The sequence below is a fragment of the Agelaius phoeniceus genome, chromosome 3 (genome assembly GCF_051311805.1).
Source record: "Agelaius phoeniceus isolate bAgePho1 chromosome 3, bAgePho1.hap1, whole genome shotgun sequence".
In the NCBI taxonomy this organism is placed as follows: Eukaryota; Metazoa; Chordata; class Aves; order Passeriformes; family Icteridae; genus Agelaius; species Agelaius phoeniceus.
The window spans coordinates 6,798,707-6,817,833 of NC_135267.1; the positions used below are offsets into that span (position 1 = coordinate 6,798,707).

At 39.4% G+C, this 19,127-nt stretch overlaps 1 protein-coding gene across 2 annotated transcripts in view; it reads right to left on the reverse strand.

Annotated features, from left to right (window-relative positions):
- RCAN2 (regulator of calcineurin 2) overlaps nt 1-19,127 on the reverse strand; it is an 85,015-nt gene that overhangs the window by 32,706 nt on the left and 33,182 nt on the right. The window contains exon 1 of one of the 2 annotated variants that reach the window (XM_054630351.2): nt 9,618-10,046. The exons of the other annotated variant lie outside the window; for it this stretch is intronic. Within the exon in view, the coding sequence (XP_054486326.1) occupies nt 9,618-9,704 (87 nt within the window). The 5' untranslated portion in view covers nt 9,705-10,046. Of the gene's footprint in view, nt 1-9,617; nt 10,047-19,127 lie in introns of those variants that run through there. 2 annotated transcript variants of the gene reach the window in all.

A 19,127-nucleotide genomic window follows, 5' to 3' on the forward strand; every position in this document is an offset into this window, starting at 1 on the left:
ACACTTAAATATTTGTCTTACCCCTGCATTTTTAGCAGTTTTTTCTCTGCTGTGGCCACTACTAGGGTTGCTTTCTCTATTAATTTCGGTAATTATCTATGTTATTATATAACATAAATGAAATCAGTTACACCATAACCCTCCCCACATTATGTATCTTGCTATTAATGGATTTACACATTGTTTTCCTCCTAATTTTTATATATCACAAGACTTCCCTTGCTCTTATTTAAAACCTGTGATAATGGAAACCTATTTGGTGATTTTGCACACTTGATTTTCATGTTATATTTAAATCCTTAAAGTGCTCTAAAGCAAAAGGAGTATCTGATGTAGCCCTAACAATCTCTCATTGTATGTCCCATCTGTCCTTTGCATCAGGATAGATAATCTCCATTATGCATTCAAAAGTGCCTCCTTAGCTGCTAATTCTCATGGTCTTCTTGGTCTCTCAGATAATCTTCTTAGGAGACACTATTTACCAGCTCCATAAGGTCACTGAAAATGACTTTTCAGAAAAATTATTTTCCTCTGACTTCAGACTTTATTTCAAAAGCTAACTTCATAATAATTTTCACCAACAGTACTTGCCATTATTAATTTCTTCAATTGCTAAAATCAAACCTGAAAACCAAATAAAATTACCTACCTCCATTTGCTAAAAAAACTGCACCCAGAACAGTCTCATAATCTGATATCTGTCTTACTGTTTCACCTACTGGTTGGTTATTTCCAACAGTTTAAAAATTACTGTTATTTGTTTCTAATATCATCTACCACACTGAACAAAAACAAGGGAAAACACAAAATTCCTTCTTGCATTCCAGAAGGATGAAGCAGAAAGACAGAGGAAATGGGAATAGAATATATAAAAAGAGAATTTTTTTTTAATAAGGTTTACAAATTATTTTCTGTCCCATACGTGCATATGTAGCTTAGTCATGTTCAATCATTTAATTCCTTGTGAGATATTTAACAGCAAAAAGTTTTGAGGAAGGAACTGAAAGCAGAGTGGCAGCAGCCCAGAGTACCCATTTACAAAGGGATTTTGTTACCTGGAGGTGGGATGGAAGCCTGTGGAAGATGCTTTCAGTAAAGCAGAAAGCTGTCAAAATTAATTTAACTAAGGTTTCAATGATGCTTAACACCTGCTTGATGAAAGCTTTGTCACAAAATCCTCATTTTTTAGATTATCAATGGGTCTTTCCAGCATCTTGTATCATCTTCTGCCCTTAAATCACTCCACTTACAGCACAAGAAGTCAAAGTCATCTGTTCTCATCTTGGTCTTCCATTATTGCTCTTGTTTGCATGGGCTCTCCTTCCATCCCAACTCCCCTGCTGCTGTTACCCCCAACAGACACCAGTCCTGCCACCACCTGCCACAACCTGCCCCAGCCTCCACAGGAGCTTTCCCCACTCTTGGTCCTTCCCAACAGAGGAACTTCATCAGAGTGATTTCCCTCCTCTCAATCCCCATGCTCCTCTTCCTCATTTTGGCCACATTTTGAATAACTACTGATTTCCTCCTCCTTCATCTCAGAACAGTTCCACCTATGATCTGCCCCTTAGAGATACTTGCTTCTCTTAAAAAAATGTTCTCTGGGGCAGAAAGACCATTTCTGCTGGTGGGTTGCTTTCGGTTTTGTTTTTCTATCAGTAGTAGGAAATAAAACAATAATCCCCCAAACAAAACAAAATATACTCCACCACGTCCCCACCACAACCAACATTTGTTTTGAGGTTAATGTGCACCTGTTCATGTGCTGACACTGAGGCCAGGACCAAATTTGTCAGTATAGACATAATTATTCAGACAATTCAAAAGATTTCTTTTTAGTGGTTTAGTTGTAGGTTTTCTCTAACAAATGTGGACAAGTAGCCAAAACTGAATGAACCTTGTCACCAGGCACAAAGATACACAGCAAAGGATGATGAAACTTGAGGATGGCAATGTTTGAGTAAAATTTGTACAGCAAATAAAACAATCATCTTCTTATCTTCTCCATATATGGAATTTCTTTTATTGAGAGGATTAGCAGGTTTTTTACCATTCTCTGTTCATCTGCCTCACACCAGCACATCTGGCCTACATGAATAAAAAAGTGGCTTCTCTCTGCCTGTGCAGCAGAAGTCCTGCTGCATGATTCAGCCCTCTGGATGCCTCCACCTTTTAACAGCAAACATATCCCTCAGTGCAACAGATGAAGCAGAGAGATTCTTCTGCAAGTGGCAAATTGAGCTGCAGAAATTCCTCTCCTGTTGCTACTGCTCAGAGCTCAATGGGTTCATTGGGTTTCTCAGCTCAGGGACTATTATTTCAACAGGTGGAACTACCTGGTGCTGCAAAACTGGAGGCTCTTCCATGCTCCTGATAAATATGAAGCCATCCTGTAAGATAAAGTCAGTCTTTCTGTCTGCCAGAATCAAATGCAGATTCTGAAAAGAAGCAAGTTTGGGCAAATTAAAAACAAGACAACAAACAAACACACACACCCCAACAAAAACAAACAACAAAAACCCCCACCAAAAACCAACCAAAATCAGCTACTAACTCAGCAAAGCTCCTTGGTCTCTGGAAAATGCCTAGAGCTCAACAACATTTGAGACTGAACATCTACAGAACATGATTAATAAAAGCAAGAATTATTAATTACACCAGCTTTGCATGCCAAATCCAGTTTCCTGATCAGAGAACTTACTTCCTGGTTCCTTAGTTTTCCATGTGCAAATGAGAACACTTGGAACTTTTTACCTATAACATCACTGAGGCTTTCCAGCAACTCAAGGTGTACAGAAGAGAAGGTGCCATGGAGATGCTGCTGCAGCATCCAGCTCTACAAGCACCCATCCAGCTGTTTTCCCACCCTGCAAGGACAGCAGAGCTCTTTGCTCCATCACAACTGCTACAACCAAAGGCTTCTCCTTGATTCAGCACCAAGAGACATTCCATGTGGGGACAGTTAAAGGCATCACAAGGACACTGATGTTTTGAGAAGGCAGTCTGTGCTTCCAGGAATGGACATGGACAAAGCAGAAATCAAACAGAATCCTCGATGGAAAACAGGCTGGAGCCAAACTCCATGGCTGCACTTGCTTTTTAGAGACGTTGCCAATAAGGAAAAGAAAGGGAAGAAGTCTCCCCTGGGGAAAATTTCGATTCTGTTGGCCTTTAGAAGGAAAATTTCAATTCTGTTGGCCTTGCTTATTGAAAATCATATTAGAGGGGGAGATCTTCAGGACAGGCTCATGCACACAATGCTGGTGCCACTGTAAAATGTGCATGGAAAACACAGTCTTCCAGCAAGTGGCCACTGACTGGAGCTTGGCTTGGCTGGTTTCTGGTCCTTGGCAGGCTGTGTGTTAGCCAAGTGTTTGACAAACTGTGGTACAATTTCCTCAGTGTCTTTTTGCCAAGGAAGAATTCTCTGCTCAAGACCACGCTGTCACGGTTGCTTGCACTCTAGCATATGATTAGGCAGCATCTTCCAAAGCAAACAGGCTGTTTAGCACTTGAATGATCAAAACTGAGTAGATTATTTAAGGCCTCTGGTAGAATCACCTGTAGAAAATATTAAAGGAAGACCTCTCCAACCACTAAGCATGTACATTAGTCTACGAGCAAAAACAAAAAATTGCTATAAATTACTAAAAAATTACTAAAGATACATAAAAGGTTGGTGCAGACCTCTGCCTCAGAACCTGCAACACTGCTCAGTATCAAATCTTAGTCATACTAAGCAGCAGCAAACAGCATCAGTAAAATTTGAGACAAAAGAGTGCACATCTACAGCACCTTCAGAGGAAAATGAGACTGGATCACTGCAGACCTGAAAATAATGTGTCCTTGATAATTATTTTTTTTTTTGAGGAGAAAGAACTTGGGTACTTTATCTCTCTTGGTTCTTCTGAGAATTTTAATTTTAATTTCCATTTTATGTTTGCTGTTAAAATTTAATATGTTTGCTGTAATAATTTAAGTAATTAATGAAAAATCAGTATCACACATGTATCCATATTACAAGTACATCAATCTACAGCTGCACTGATTAATTCTTCAAATCTGCTTAAGAAAATCACCATCTCTTCAGTGCTCCTCACACAGGCTGGGCCATTTGTCAGTAGAATTACAAGCTCCATCTTACCTTATTACCTGCCTTGGATTAATCCTGCACCTTCTACCAACACATTCTAGTTGTTATTTATTTTCATTTGACAAATTACTCATTGTCTAGCTATCCTTATGAAAGGGAAATATCTTCATGTGACTTCCAATAGAAAGGAGGATCAGAGAAAATACAAAGCCCCCCTGACTTGCTTTGCTGCTCCCTATTAGCATTAAAAGGGTGAAGAAGGAGATGCAGAAGCTCTGCCATATTCAGAGGTGTGTAAACACCTGCAGCTGCCACCAAAATCTGGTGAAATAGCAGCACCCCCCTTCTTCTGAGGTAGGGGAGAAGCGAGAACAAATAAGTGAAGATCAGAAATCATTTCTTTGGGAACTTCCCTAAAGAGCCCAGCTGCCTTCCCATAAGGGTGTTAGAAGGACAGAGACAAAGCCCAGCCTGTGACTGGAACTGGGAGCACCTCAGTGTGCAGCAGCAGTGGCTGCACAAGCCCCAGCTTTGCTGTCAGAGTCTCTCTGTGCTGACCCTGAAGCCAAGAGCAGGGTCAGTGTCCTGGAAACAGCACTACAGCATTTGGAAAGCTCCTCTCCATTACTTGCTCCAGATCAACACAAGACAGTAAGGAGAGATCAAAACACACACAAGTCTATTTCTCCAGAACTCTTGGATCATGCAGATTTCCCAGACTCAACCTTATTTGCAATTAGAAAGAACTACCAACTATGGAAAATACCAAGAGAAGGTACAGAGCAGGCCTTTCGAGCCATCAGGGTATTTTTGGCAGTCATGCTGTTGTTTGGTTCCCTCCTTAGAGCCCGTCTGTGAAGTCTTATGACTGTGCAACAGACTCTTCCCACGGATCAAGCTCACATGGCTAAGGAGAAGGATGCAAAGGCAGAAACCCAGAAACTCTCCCAGCAAGTCATGCTTCCTGCCACTGGACAGCTGGCACCATCCAGAGGGGCAGCAACATTTCTCCCCCTTTCTCCAGTTTTCTTCACTTGACTCCTGCCTTAGAGCACTTAAACTTTAAACCTCAGAACATCTTTGTGAATGAGCCACTTAGACAAGTGGAGAATTGAAGTGGAGAGCAAAAACCACAAGCATCTAGTGTGCTTTTGCCCTTTAGACCTCAGAAGTTTAGACTGCTAAACCTCTGATAGGCAACTGCAGGGCAGTGACTGAACCTCCCACCCATCCATCCCAAACAATTCCCATTAGCAGGGTGCTCACTGGAGCATCTGAACTGAGAAATGAGTTTACAGGTTGACAGAGATTCTGCTCCAATAGGGATCAATCCTCCAAAGCAGCAGTCCAAACAGTGAAACTATTCCTATTATTGCCCTTTGCTGCCTGGCTCATGTACACATTGGGTTTTATCCCTGTGTTAAGATAATGGTCCCATCCACATTACATTACTGTCTTCAGGATGTGATCCATCTGGATCATTAGTGTTTCTTCTCTCTTATAGGAATGCCAAGTCACCCCAGTCCTACCTTGCTTCTGAATGGAATGGTCTGTGAGAACAAAAATGAGAAGAGAATATGTAGAATTAATCATATAAAAAACACATTGCTTAGAGTAAGAAATACAAGTTTAAATTCTCTTCCACTGTTTCAGTGATGTCTGGGATTCCTCTATTAGAAATAAACAAGATATTCATTAACTAATTGCTTATGTAACAAAGATCATTACATGAAATTATCATCTAGAGGCACCGAAAGAATCTTAATTATCCAGGTGAACTTCAAAGCAGAACTGCACTTTGTGATTCCTCTGGTTGCCTTCTCTTCTCAACTCTTCTAGTTCCTGATCTACAGTCAGTGGCATGTTGATTAGCCTGACCCAATTTCTGGATTAGAAAAGCCAACTCAAAGCAGCAGCTGATCAGAAGTGAAGGGTTTGTTGGATGGGTTTGTGGTGTCAGTGCTGGGGCAAGTTGCCACTGCCAAGGTACCCACACAAGCCTCTGTTCAGAGAGGATGAGCAGCTCCAAATGCAGCAACCAAAAAGCCTTCAGTACTAAATAACTGCTCCCCTGCTCCAGAGGCCAAATGGAAACAGAGTGGTTCCAAGCCTGACTGCCAGATGCTAAGAGCATAATGGCTACAGAATAAGGTCTCCAGAGGTGGAAAAGCAGCATAAGCTGGAGAGCTCCCTCTGTTCCAAGTCCTGTGCCCAAAGCCAGCTTTGTATGAGAATTCTGCAGCTCTGAGGGACCGATGCTCTTGAGAAGTGGCAACTTCCAGGAGTCCCCATGGCCACCTGCTGTGGGAACTGCTGCTCCAAAGCCCCAACACTCCAAGCTCTGCTACTGCAGTCCTGGCAAGCTCCTCACACCCCTAGCCTGCAGCTGTGGCCAACACACGCTGCAAAGTGCAGAGCAACAGCTCCGTGTTGCCAGCATCCTCTTCCTAAACCTCCTGGGAGAACAATGGCTCAGTAACACCAGCATCCTTCTCCCAAACCTCCTGGGAGAACAATGGCTCAGTAACACCAGCATCCTCTTCCTAAACCTCCTGGGATAACAATGGCTCAGTAACACCAACATCCTTCTCCCTAAACCTCCTGGGAGAACAATGGCTCAGTAACACCAGCATCCTCTTCCTAAACCTCCTGGGAGAACAATGGCTCAGTAACACCAGCATCCTTCTCCCAAACCTCCTGGGAGAACAATGGCTCAGTAACACCAGCATCCTTCTCCCAAACCTCCTGGGAGAACAATGGCTCAGTAACACCAGCATCCTCTTCCTAAACCTCCTGGGAGAACAATGGCTCAGTAACACCAGCATCCTTCTCCCAAACCTCCTGGGAGAACAATGGCTCAGCAACACCAGCATCCTTCTCCCAAGCCTCATGTCAGTTCTAAACCTAAACTGAAAAATAAAAGTGAGATATGCTGTAAGCATATCCTAAATCCTGAACACAACCCTTACTGACATCAGAGAACTATTCTACAGGACTCAATTGCTCATTTTAGCAAATCTCACCGAGCACCACACATATTCTAAGATCTTCAGTATCTGTTCTACCACTGAGGGAACATCCCCTTCACACAGGGAGAAGATTCCCTGCAATAAAGAGGGTGACAATAGCCTGGACTTCAGTTGTCAATGCTACCTGTGCCTTCAGGCTGACCCACAAAAGGGCTGGGCAGAGGGGTACTCACAGGGTAGGTGGAGAAGACAGGAATTCTGCACTTGCTTTTGCTCTTCAACTTCCACACCCATCTCTTCTCAGCAACAGCCTCCTTCCTTTTTAACCCTAAATCTGTTCCTCATCCTATCAAAGTCAACATAAACTTTTCTATGCTGTGACCACACTGTCACCAAAAAAACCTCACTTTGAAGTGAACCCTTTTGCATTTAAAAAAAAACCCAAACAACAAAACAAACAAACAAAAAAAAAAAAAAAAAAAAAAAAAAAAAAAAAAAAAAACCAACCAAAACCACCCCCATACTGTTCTTTTCCCCGCAATTCTCCTGGATGTGAGCAAAGAGCAGTAGGTATCTCCAGCTTTAAATTATCAGCAGCAGTGAAACTTTCCCAAAGAGGATGCCCACACTGCAGGGTGCTGCATGGGGAGTCTGGGGATGAGCACAGAGCTGCCCACAGCCTCCAGAACAGAGTCTGGGGACAAACCCATTGGAAAGGAGCTGCAGTGAGCTGTGGGTCACGGAGCACACGCTGCTCACAGCCTCTAAGCCAGGCAACTTCCAAGTAGACTTTGCGTTTCTAAGCTGCAGTGCAGTCTGCAGTGCAGTCCCCACTGTAAATATACCCAAAGTCTTTGCAATCAACATTTTAATTCTAACATATGGTGGGGAAAAAGGCAAAACAGGGCAATTTCAGCCAAAGCAAACAAGGTACAGAAAGTCCAAGAAACACAAAAGGGTTACAATTCCTGTAATGTCTCTGTAACCCTTTTGTTCTCTTATCTTGTACTCCTGGCCCACACTTTATAGATGCTGCTATAAATCAGGCTAATCTAAATCTTACCCAAGTCACTGGAATGCTTTCTGCTGATTTATGTTAGTCAGAATTTTGATTTTGCACTGCTACTGGCATATGAGCAACATGAGGATATAAGAAGCTCACTACTACTTTAATTTCTTGCATGGTCTTACATCTAACATGGACCAGACACAAAAAGACCCAGAAACAAGATCATATCAATGCAGATGTAAATCCTACATGTTAAAAGAAAATGCTCTAAAATGAAAAAAAGAGAAAAAAAGAAAAGAAAAATGAATAAGCAGATAAACATTTAACTACTTCAAAATAATACAAGAAACATGTCCCAACGCAGGCAAGACTCCTCACCTGAATCATTCCTCTGAATTACTCACTTTTTCATCTCTAAATTCACTACTAAACTGTTAAGAAAAAGATTCTTAAATTAAGAAGAATCTCTTGATGCCAACACAAAAGCACCTGTATAAAGTATAAATGATCTCATACATTAACAGACTAACAGGGAAATAAAAATCATCAGAGCCTCTTGCAAATCAAAGTAGTTTTATTTCCAGTGGCTTTAATGTTTGACTCAGAACCAAACAGAGCAGAGGTTCAAAATTTGACCTCCAATTTGTAAATCCTTTTTACCCTGTTCCAGTCTTTCAATACTAAGTACCATCAGATTAGAAACTAATTTTGTCTGTACCTTTGTCCTTTATAAACTGCTGAATATCACTGTGAATATCACTGTATTACATCTATGAGCTCTTTCAGATGATCTGTGAAAAGCATACTTAGAATTCCTCTTTCAAACTTAATTTGCAGTGATTTTCTTGCAATAATATGAGAATAAATGAAAAAGATAATTGATTTCAACAGTAAGCAATTACACACAATGACTTTTCTACAGCAGTTGTTTAATTAAGAGACTATGAGCCCTGAATATCAAGCCTTAGATTTAAGCATTGTTTTTCAGGTATGCATATGATATGCAAGATGCATAACTTTTTGTGTTCTGTTACACTGCAGATGCACAAAGATACTTACTACAAACTTTTAGCCCTTCACAAAAAATTAATGTTTGCATATTTGATTTGAATGTGAAGGAAAGAAACAGCTACTGTTCGACTGAGTAAAGATATCTGAAGGTTATCAACATCAATAAATAACATTTATGGCAAGGCTGATCTAAAAAGTGACACTAGACTAAAAATAACTTGACAAAATTAACAATGAAAGATTTTTTTATGAATATGAAACATGCATATGCACAGATGTCAGTTATATAACCCATTTCTTACATCATTAAAGAGTAAACACCAGGCTATTCTTTCAGCTTATCAAAACACAGTAAAAAGCAGACACATTTCCTTTCCCATATTTCTCTCCCTTAATTAACGGATTTTTTAAACTGCGTTTCTTTTACCACCGCAGCAGAATCTCATCTGCCCCCTTATTGTCAATTGCTACATACAAATGCCTATTGCTCCCAAAGGCTTTTCTAAGAAGCAACAAAAGGATTGCAGGCGCATACCTTAACCTCTTGGCTGGCAAAAACCTCCACATCAACCCCACAGGCAACCAGAGTGGAAACATCACAGTCCATGCTACGGGCTGGCATCCCCCGCCTTTGTACACTGAGTTAGGCAAGCTCAGAGTCACAAACGATGCAAGAAAACAACAAAAGAATAAAAAAAAAAATCTTCAGTACTGCAATTGAACAGTCCAAGATTCAGTTTCAGCGCTGGCAATGCCTGCAAGCCTCCAACACGAGCTCTGTGCACTTAAAGTGAGTTGCTGGTTGCCTGTCCCCCGTACACCCACCAACTGAGCAGGCACAGCATAGTAACAGCGCTATTCCATCTCTCATGGCAATGACATCACCACAAAGACTGACATAAGCTAAATCTATTTTTTCAACCCTTTTATCTCTAGGCAGCACAGTGGATCAAATTGAACATGATTATGTGCTAAATCTGAACTCGGACTAAATCAATTCAAGCAGCGTTCACTGTCAACTGAGTCATAGCTGTTGTTTCAGCTGAGTGCTTATGGTGGCAAAAAAAAAAAAAAAAAAAGAAAAAAGAGAAAGAGATCGCCTGACACTGAAAGCTCCACTCTGTGTGTAAATTAACCCAGCATTTAAAGCCACTAATCTCAAGGTAACATTTGTGACTTTACTATACTTGAAAATCTACAGCAGAGCACTAATAAAAAACCCCTCAAATCACCAAAATCTCAGCCCTCTGGTTTTAATAGCTCTAAGTCCTCTTTTTTAATAAAGCACATTCTACAACCCCACACACAGGATTAGAGAACATCTTGTCCTGTCACCAGCAGTGATCAACACACTGCAAATTTGATGCCAGTGCTTCGCATCCACGTTGCACTGTGACTCATCCCCAGGAAGATCAGAGGCATGTCTGTGTGTGATTTGGAAGTCAATACCCCTTCAAAGAACAGAACATGAAAATTTCCTTGAAATTAGGACTTCACACTGGGCAAACTTTACACCATCCATCCTAAGGGTTAACCCTTCACAAATAAAACAGCATTCAACAAAAGAAACAAGTAGAAGTGAAGGTGCTTTACACCTGCTGACTCAGTGATCTGTTTATTCTTTGCAAGTTTTATAATTTTTTTAATGATAGAAATAAAATATCTACATATTTGCGACTTCTGAAGTGACCATTTCATTCTCTACCATTTCGTTCTCGTGATCCATAAATTACAATTAATTGTTGTAGGCCTAGAATTGGCATTTATGGATACATCAGATTAATAAGGAGAATTAAATATTTAACTACTGGTTATGAACACAGGAGCTGCTTATGGCTCAATGTAAGAGACTGCTCTGCTTACCTCCACTTCTCTCACAGATAAACTCCTAATTATACTAATATTAGGTGTTAGGAGCAAATTCTTTACTGTGAGAGGGCAGTGGCATTAGATGCTGAGACAGATGAGCCAATATCTCTTATCAGAGTATTCTTTTTCAAGTTCTATTAAACAATTTTCTCACTTTTCAACTTGCATTTATAGCAACCTCCCCAGCAGTAATCACAATCTAAGATCCACAGCCAGGACAAAATCCTATCCCAGCACTAAATATTTTACAAACCCAGACTATACAGACCAACAGAAATGGACAGGGAAGCAGAAAGCAGAAAATGAATCAATATTGTTTGTCACAATTATCAATTCCTTTGTGCACTGGCCACTTAATCATTGTCAAGATTTTTCATAAACCACAGGAAACCACTTTTTAGAAATATTTTGAAGTTAACATTTTTTGAGAGCGTTTATAGGACCTTTTATTCGTATATTTGAATATAATATGTATGTGCTAAAAGAGAAAAAAAGCCATAAAGGCCTGATTGAAGTTGTAGGCAGACAGCAAGGGAAAAATCATGGCATCAGAAAAGTGGGAAGCCAGAAGTGCTACCAAAGAGCTGGAAGGAAACACTGAAAGCAAAGGTGAGTCACGTGTCTGAGTCTTATGAAAGTTATAACAGTGATGGACCAACAGGATGAAAACAAAACAAGCATTGGGGATAGGAAAAGATCAAGAAGCAGATGATGATGGTCTCTAAGGTCCATAAAGGCATCCAGAGTGAGGGTGATGCCTGGCCTGAATGTGGTTCCACAGCAGTGATGGAAAAATGATCTTACATTACAGAGCTACACTGGATAGTTCTGGAATTATTTTCTTCCTTTCTTCTTCTTATGAAAACTGTCACCTATCAAATTCAATAGCCTTAATGTTCTTATGAAAACTGGCACCTGATGTGCAAACTGACCTGCTCCACTTCATGATTATTCCTGCACATCCACTGTTAATCTCCTTTCAAAAGAGAATCACTGCAATTTTTCCACTTCATCTGAATAAGGAAACCTTACTGAGATCACAATTACTTTCATTTCTTGCTTTTTCTTGCCTATTCCAAAGTATAACCTAATTTTTCCCCTTGAAAATCACTCTAGCTAACTAGGGTATTTTAGTGAGCTCTTTACAAAGATAACCTAGTTGGTTTTGCCTCTTGAAAACAAAGATTACCTAACAGAAGAACTCTATAAAGCTTTTGAGTACCCCAGCTAATATCTTTGAATATATGTCATATTCTATTTGCTACTGCTCACTTCTCATTTGAAATCAAGACATATTCCTGTGTGAATGGTTTTTGTTCAGGGCACTCCACAATTCCTTGTAGTCTCACCTAATGTTAATGAAAAATTTATTATTGAACACTTTAAAATTGGTTAATATTGACTTATTTCTCCAGTTCTGGAGACTTGCTTTTCATCCAAATTTAAAGAAAAGTATTTCAATTTCTTTCAAAAAATTTCTTAACTCTGTCTCTAGATGGTCTTCTTAATTGCAGTTCACCAAACTCACAAGAAAAAGGAAGCCATGTTTCATGAATATTTTAAAATATTATATTTAGTAAACAGAAATTGCTATAGATAGACCTGCACTTCAGCATTGTACTGATACTCACTCAGTAGGTTCTCCAGATCACAAACTGGTACCAGTATGTAACTCTACTGCCATCCCTCACCAATTTTATATGGGGTTTAAGACCATGACCATACATTCTGAGAGCTGAAAGTGGAGAGTTTTGAACAGTTATTCAAAAGCTTCTTAATTTGTTTTAATGTGTGTCCATAGCAGCAGTTTTGCATGAAATTCAAGGGGCACTACTCACCACTGTGAATATCTCAGGGGGGCTGAATTTGGAGCACCTGAGGCTCATTTGTACAATCAGGCTGAGCATGGAAATACCAAGTATTCACAGTTACATGCATAGACATCAGACATATTCTACAACTCAGAGCAATATTCCAGGTTATTGTTCCTTCACAAGCACCACAGTAACCCTATAGCATCACTAGATTCTGGTGATTAACACTTGATAATCAGATCTTGTATTTTCATCAGCTTTTATATTTTCATTTCCTCAACTAGAAGGAAAATTAAAGTCATGTCATTCCAGCCAGGAATCTACCATTCTGGATCTGTACAGTTCCTGGAACAGCACAGCCTTTACTCCTGTGTGTGGAGTTGTTTCCCTCCTGTAGTTCCAGCTGTGCCTCAGTTTAACACATATAAGCAGCACTACAGATTTAAGATTTTCCAGCTCAACTCTCAAGTCATTAAAACAACTGCTGCAAAATCTTGACCCTCCTTTTGCAAGCAAACTACCACTGATTTAGCCTTAGGGCAACTTCACTGGCTCTGGACCTCACAGTAACACCAGCCATGTGGTAACCAAACCCAGCAGCTAAATTCAGATCCTGACTTTTCTGCTCTATGGATGAAGCTTGTGCTTGTTATCACTGGTACTAGAGGGGTTAGTTCTGCAGCAGCTCTGCTTGCAGGTGCAAACCTTACTCGGTCAATGTACAAATCCAGAAAAATAAAAAGGAGGCCTCCATCAATGACCCATTGAGGGCTGAATGGAACACTGGGAATGGATTCACATTATGGCTGATTGAAGTGCTTTTAATGATGTGCATCTCTATTGATCTTGTGCAGCCTACTACACAAGTAAACAGCATTTAAACCATGCTCCTACATGTCAGTAGGAGCATACTTTTACAAATATAATCTCATTTTTAATGGTATTATAAAGCATAAATACTTTCAAAACCACATAAAATTTTAGAAATGTAAGAGACAGTCCTGAAAAAAATCCAGAAAAAGATAACTTAGTTGGTTTTGGCAACTAGGCAAAGAAGAAAAAGAAGACAGTTCTTCCAATTTCTTTGTCTACAGCAGAAGATAAAAAAGGCCAACCACAAACATTCTTCAGGAGCAAAGTTAGCTTCTTCAAAGAGGTGTTTCACAAGGACATAAGGAAAATAGAACACTGAAGACAGGGCAGGGTTCAGCTCACCCAGTGAAAGAATTTTTTTTTTTTTAAACACAGTGAGCATTGGTTTGTGCTAAGGTCAATTACCCCCAAAACAATGGAAGCACCAGACAAATCCAGCCAGAGGAACACACCAGCAAACTGAATAGTCATCAAACTGCTTGGAAGTGTATATTTTAAAGAGAATATTTAGCTATCATTTGCAGTGAATAAGGAACACTGAACGATCCAACAGCTACAAACCCACTGATTTTCCCACAATGAGTCTGACCCCCAAGCTATAGTTTCTACAAATCTTAAATTGGCATCAATTGTGGCAAAAAAAAGGACTCCAATTCACCACTTCTCATAATAAATAATCATTCCTATGAAGATTTTTAAAGACACGGAATCTTGACCAGACAATAAAAGTTCAATTAAATTTAGAATAATCCTAAATCAGTAAGTTCCTCTTACATGCAGACACTTTTGATTTTAGAAAATGCCTTGGCTGGCTTTGCTTTCATGATAGGCAGCTTTTCTGTATTTTAAGTGATATTTTGCTTTTCTGTAGGCAATAATTTTCTGTCAGTCATGCTTCTAGGTCTCGGAATCTGAGGGCATCCAAGAAAATAAAACAAATCATCAGCATTATGAAGGATTTCTCCCTCTTTAATAAAGATAATACCAAACAACTCAAAGGCCTGCACATGGTGGGAGAATACTTCAGTGACTGCATAAACAACTGTGTCAGTCAGGCAGCATCACTCTGCTGTCTCATTTAGCTACACACAAGCTGCAACTGTGAGTCAGAGCTGCTCAATTATTTTAACGTGGCTGTACCATTCATAGTTCTTCGCTTCCAAGTAAATTCAGGGAGGTGTGAGGGGGTGGAAATCTGTGCGTGTGTCTTCTGTCAACTCAGAATGGTTACAAATCCTTTTCTGTGCCAGATCCACACAGGAAAACAACTGTTATGGTCCCAAATTGCAATCCTCTCTCTCTCTCTGGTAAAATAAACTGCTGCAGTTCAGGAGTCAAGACATCCTTGATTCATCTGGTGAACCCACGACCACCTACAGAATACATAACACACACATGAATCCCTGGCAACAGAAGAATATCATAACCTTGCAGTGTTAGCTGAATTTATTTGCAGCCTAGCTACACAGGATCATTGATAAATTGCATAGGTTTCAAATTAAGAAAACTAAATAGAGATCCCCACATGCTGGTATACACATTGCCAGTATAAGCAACAGATTTGGGAATCAATTTCATGGCTCCAGCATGGATAGCTAATGCAATGGGAGATACCTAAGGGTATCCAAGACACACATACAGACTTGACAGACATGATCCAGGACCTCTGGAAATCACCCTCCTCTGAACCATCAGCCAGAGGCCCCAAGAGGTTCTTTAATATATTTAAATTAGCACTTATTATTTGGGCAGCTGTTCAACACAGTCCCTGTTCAATGTACTCCGTGGACTATTAGAGTGGGATTTTGCTGATCAATCACTTGCTGTGTAGTTTAGGACAGACTGAATTTCTCTCCAGCCTCTGACTGCTAATGAGATTTCCAGCAACTACAACAGAAAGATAAGCATCTAGCACATATGTACATATGTATAAACTGATGCTGTAATTTAAGTGCTAATCTATAACTGAATCCTACCCATAAAGTTATCACTGTTCCTCGATTTCTCCAACAGCAAGATAGGAATGGTGATACCTGCTCTGTCAATGCATCCAATATTAATGAGCACATGTAAAACAGATTTTTATGCTGTCTCTAATTTTATAAAAGTTATAATGACGAAGACTACAAAACAGGTGAAGTCCTCACATATGTTTATTCTTGCAGTACTTGAAAACCGAATTAAACCCAGGTCCCAGAAGGATTCTGTACAAGATTCACACACACAGAGGATGCCAGGCCAGTGCTCTGACAGCTGCAGGAAACTGAAATCCCAAGTATCTCCTTCGGTTCCCAGTGGGAAGATGGAAGTGCTCAGGGGCTGTCACAGGAATAAGACACTGAAGAAATGGATTCAATTCTTCACAAGAACTACCTTTGTAACCTTGGATGAAGAGCATGCAGGAACACACATTCAGAATAGCTCAGAGCTTTGTGTTTTATTTAGATTTTAAGTGTAATCTGGGCAGGACAAGGACTCTCCATTACTATTTGTTATTTAATGGATGATGCCAGTTGGAATTGGTCCGTAATGCTCCTGCCTAAAACTGTGATTTGCAGTTATCCACAAGCTCTGTTAACAGCTTCAAAATGTATTTTAAAATCATTTCCATTTACCTTTACTTGTCTCAGACTAGCAAGGGTATTTAACATGCCTGTATGTTTTCCTTGTCATTTCAGATGCTTCATCACAGCAAAATGCCCTTGAAAGAAGAGCCTGGAATACCAATGCTCACTGCTGTGAGAGAGACCAACCTTATCTCTCAACTGCAGCTCTGCACAGGACACGCAGGTGAGAGATTTAATGGCTGTGCTGAGAGAAAACAGCCTTTACTGCCAAGCCAGCAAAAGCAGCCCAGTTCAAAGGGGGAAAAAAAGGAGAGTGAGAAAAAAGCCCACTGTCAAACAGCATGCAGTCAGACAGCAAATAATGAAGGAATGAATAATAGATTTCTTACGTAATTGCTATTTTATCCTGATAGTATAGGGTTGGATTTATTTTACTGCAACACTTTAAAACAAATAGTCTCTTCTATTAGTCCACTGATTAAACTGCAGACAAAAAAAGGTGTTGATACTTAAGATTTGCCATATCCAAATATTACTTTTTGTTTTATTTACAGGTGACATTATTGTCTATTTTGATCAATTCTCTGCTATTATTGTTTTATTTATGTTCAAAAGACAGATGGAGATTAGATACAATAAGACCTAAAAGTCAGGTATGAAGATTCCAATGGCTCTAAAGTGAAATAAGAAAAGAAGAAAGAAACCTAAGTAATTCTAAGTTATTAGTGCACTTGTAATGTATTTATAAAATAGATTTATCCTAGTTTCTCCTTACAAGACTGATTTCATTGATTTCACAAACAGAAGAAAGAGACCATGATGGGCCATTTCACAGCCTGTATCTTATTTGAAGACAGATCAGATTTAGTTTCCCCCTTTTCCTCTCCCTAAAACCCAAACTTATTTTTCTAACCTGAACTCAAGAAACAGTCTTGCATTGACCCAGCCCAGGAAAGGACCAGAACCAGTTCTGTTTCTATGTTTTGAACTCTGTTTATTCAGCATCTCCATATTTTTATGAAGTGTGATACAGCTCTAAAGAGACATCCACAAAAATAAAACAATTTAAAAATTGAAGCAGAGCTAGTTTCTATATAGGCATTTCAAATATGAGATATCAGTGTGGTTTCAGAATGTATTTAAAACAGTTCCAAACCATTTAGTTATTCTATAATGTTACTCCACTCTCTAATATAAAAGAGCTTGACACGGCATCGTCAATATTAAACTGACAATAATTAAATAGCAAATACATTAAAGTACAAGTGAGTGACAGAAAATTGATCTTATTTCAAAGCAACTGATCTATATTTAAACAGACAGCTTCCTTCTGAAACATGGAGCTTCAAACAATGAACCCAGATGCCTGATATTCCCCAAACCAAAGCATCTTCCTGCAGCAGAACATTTCCATACAAAAATTCCAACTCACTCTACTTTTGATAGGAAAGTAGAAAAGGAAAAAAAGTTTAGGAAAGCCAAAGGCAGAAGGGGGAGAACCCAAATATTGGGTCCAACTAACCTACAGCAAGTTCAGCTGTTACCTTAGAATAGGGTTTATTTGTAAGTTGTTTGTTTGGTTGTTTTTTGGGGTTTTTTTGTTCATTTTACTTTAAGTACTTCAGTTTTAATCAGAAGCCCGTATCAAAACTGGAGAAATCAGGAATAACTCTTTCTGTGAAGTTTCTTGTTTTCTTGGAAAAAAGACTTTCTCATCCTCTACTTTTTTATTCTTTCATAGCTTCTTATAATCTTCTGGTCACTTCACACCTATGCAAACCCAGCTTATGAACTTGTTGAACTTTGGGAATATGTTGGTTAATTATCTGTAGATTTCACTTTAAGTGGCTACACACATTTGGGACCTAGCACTGATTCCTAAACCACACTTTCAGTTACTCCAGGTAAGTAAGTCTTCCAGGAATACTCTAAGCTTGGTTTTGACACCCAGTAGCATGCAACAGTCCCACATTTGTGCTGGTATTGTTGACCATGTTTATGATCTTTTAGTTCACTCCCAGCCACACTTTATCAATCAATACTTTCTAGAGCCTAATGGACCTGTCCAATCTTTTTTTTTTTCAACTGTATTAAAACATTCCAATTGCAAAGGTCAAAAACCCATATAATCACTGGATCTCAGAAACTGTAAAGTAAAACTTCTATCAAGTCATAACTTCAGTCCCACAGCAACTTGTGCATGTCCAGATACACAGATGCAGACCCAATAATCTGATGGGAGTTGTACTCTGTAGCCCAGTCCATCTATCACTTTGTTCAACATAGATTTAAACATCCAAATGAGGGAAGTCTTCAACAGAAATGGTAGTTAAAATTATCTGTTAGTACACAGTGACTTTACCTCCTACTCAGTTCTGCATTCCTATTCATGACCACTTGTGTCCTAGTTAATTCTGCTCTGACTTTTGCTCACAACCTTATCACAGCTGCCTTCACCTCAGCACCAAGCAATGCATATTTAGTTGTTTGTACTTCTTCACAAGTAAGCTCATTAAATTATCTGGGAATATTTATTGGTGATTTAACTTATATTTGTAAATTATTTTTGCATTCTGTTAACACAATTTCATAGTAATATTCTATTCTGGTCACACGAATCAATTCATGGAATTATGGATACAATTCCAATTAAAAGCTTATGACCTAGCTATAGACCACTTAATTTTCTCTTAATTCAATTAAATTAGAACAATGCAAATAAGCTATGAATGGAGAGTGAAGCACTGAGGCACTCAAAAATGTCAACCATGAAAGAGTTAATCCAATAGCCTCATTTTTATACAGTGCAGAGTATCTCAGTTAAAGGGGAAAAAGTGTCTGACTAAAAAACTCCAGTCCTCTCCACACCTTGTGCTCTTTGATGTGAGGTGTTCCATACTAATGTTTACCATAAAATATGAA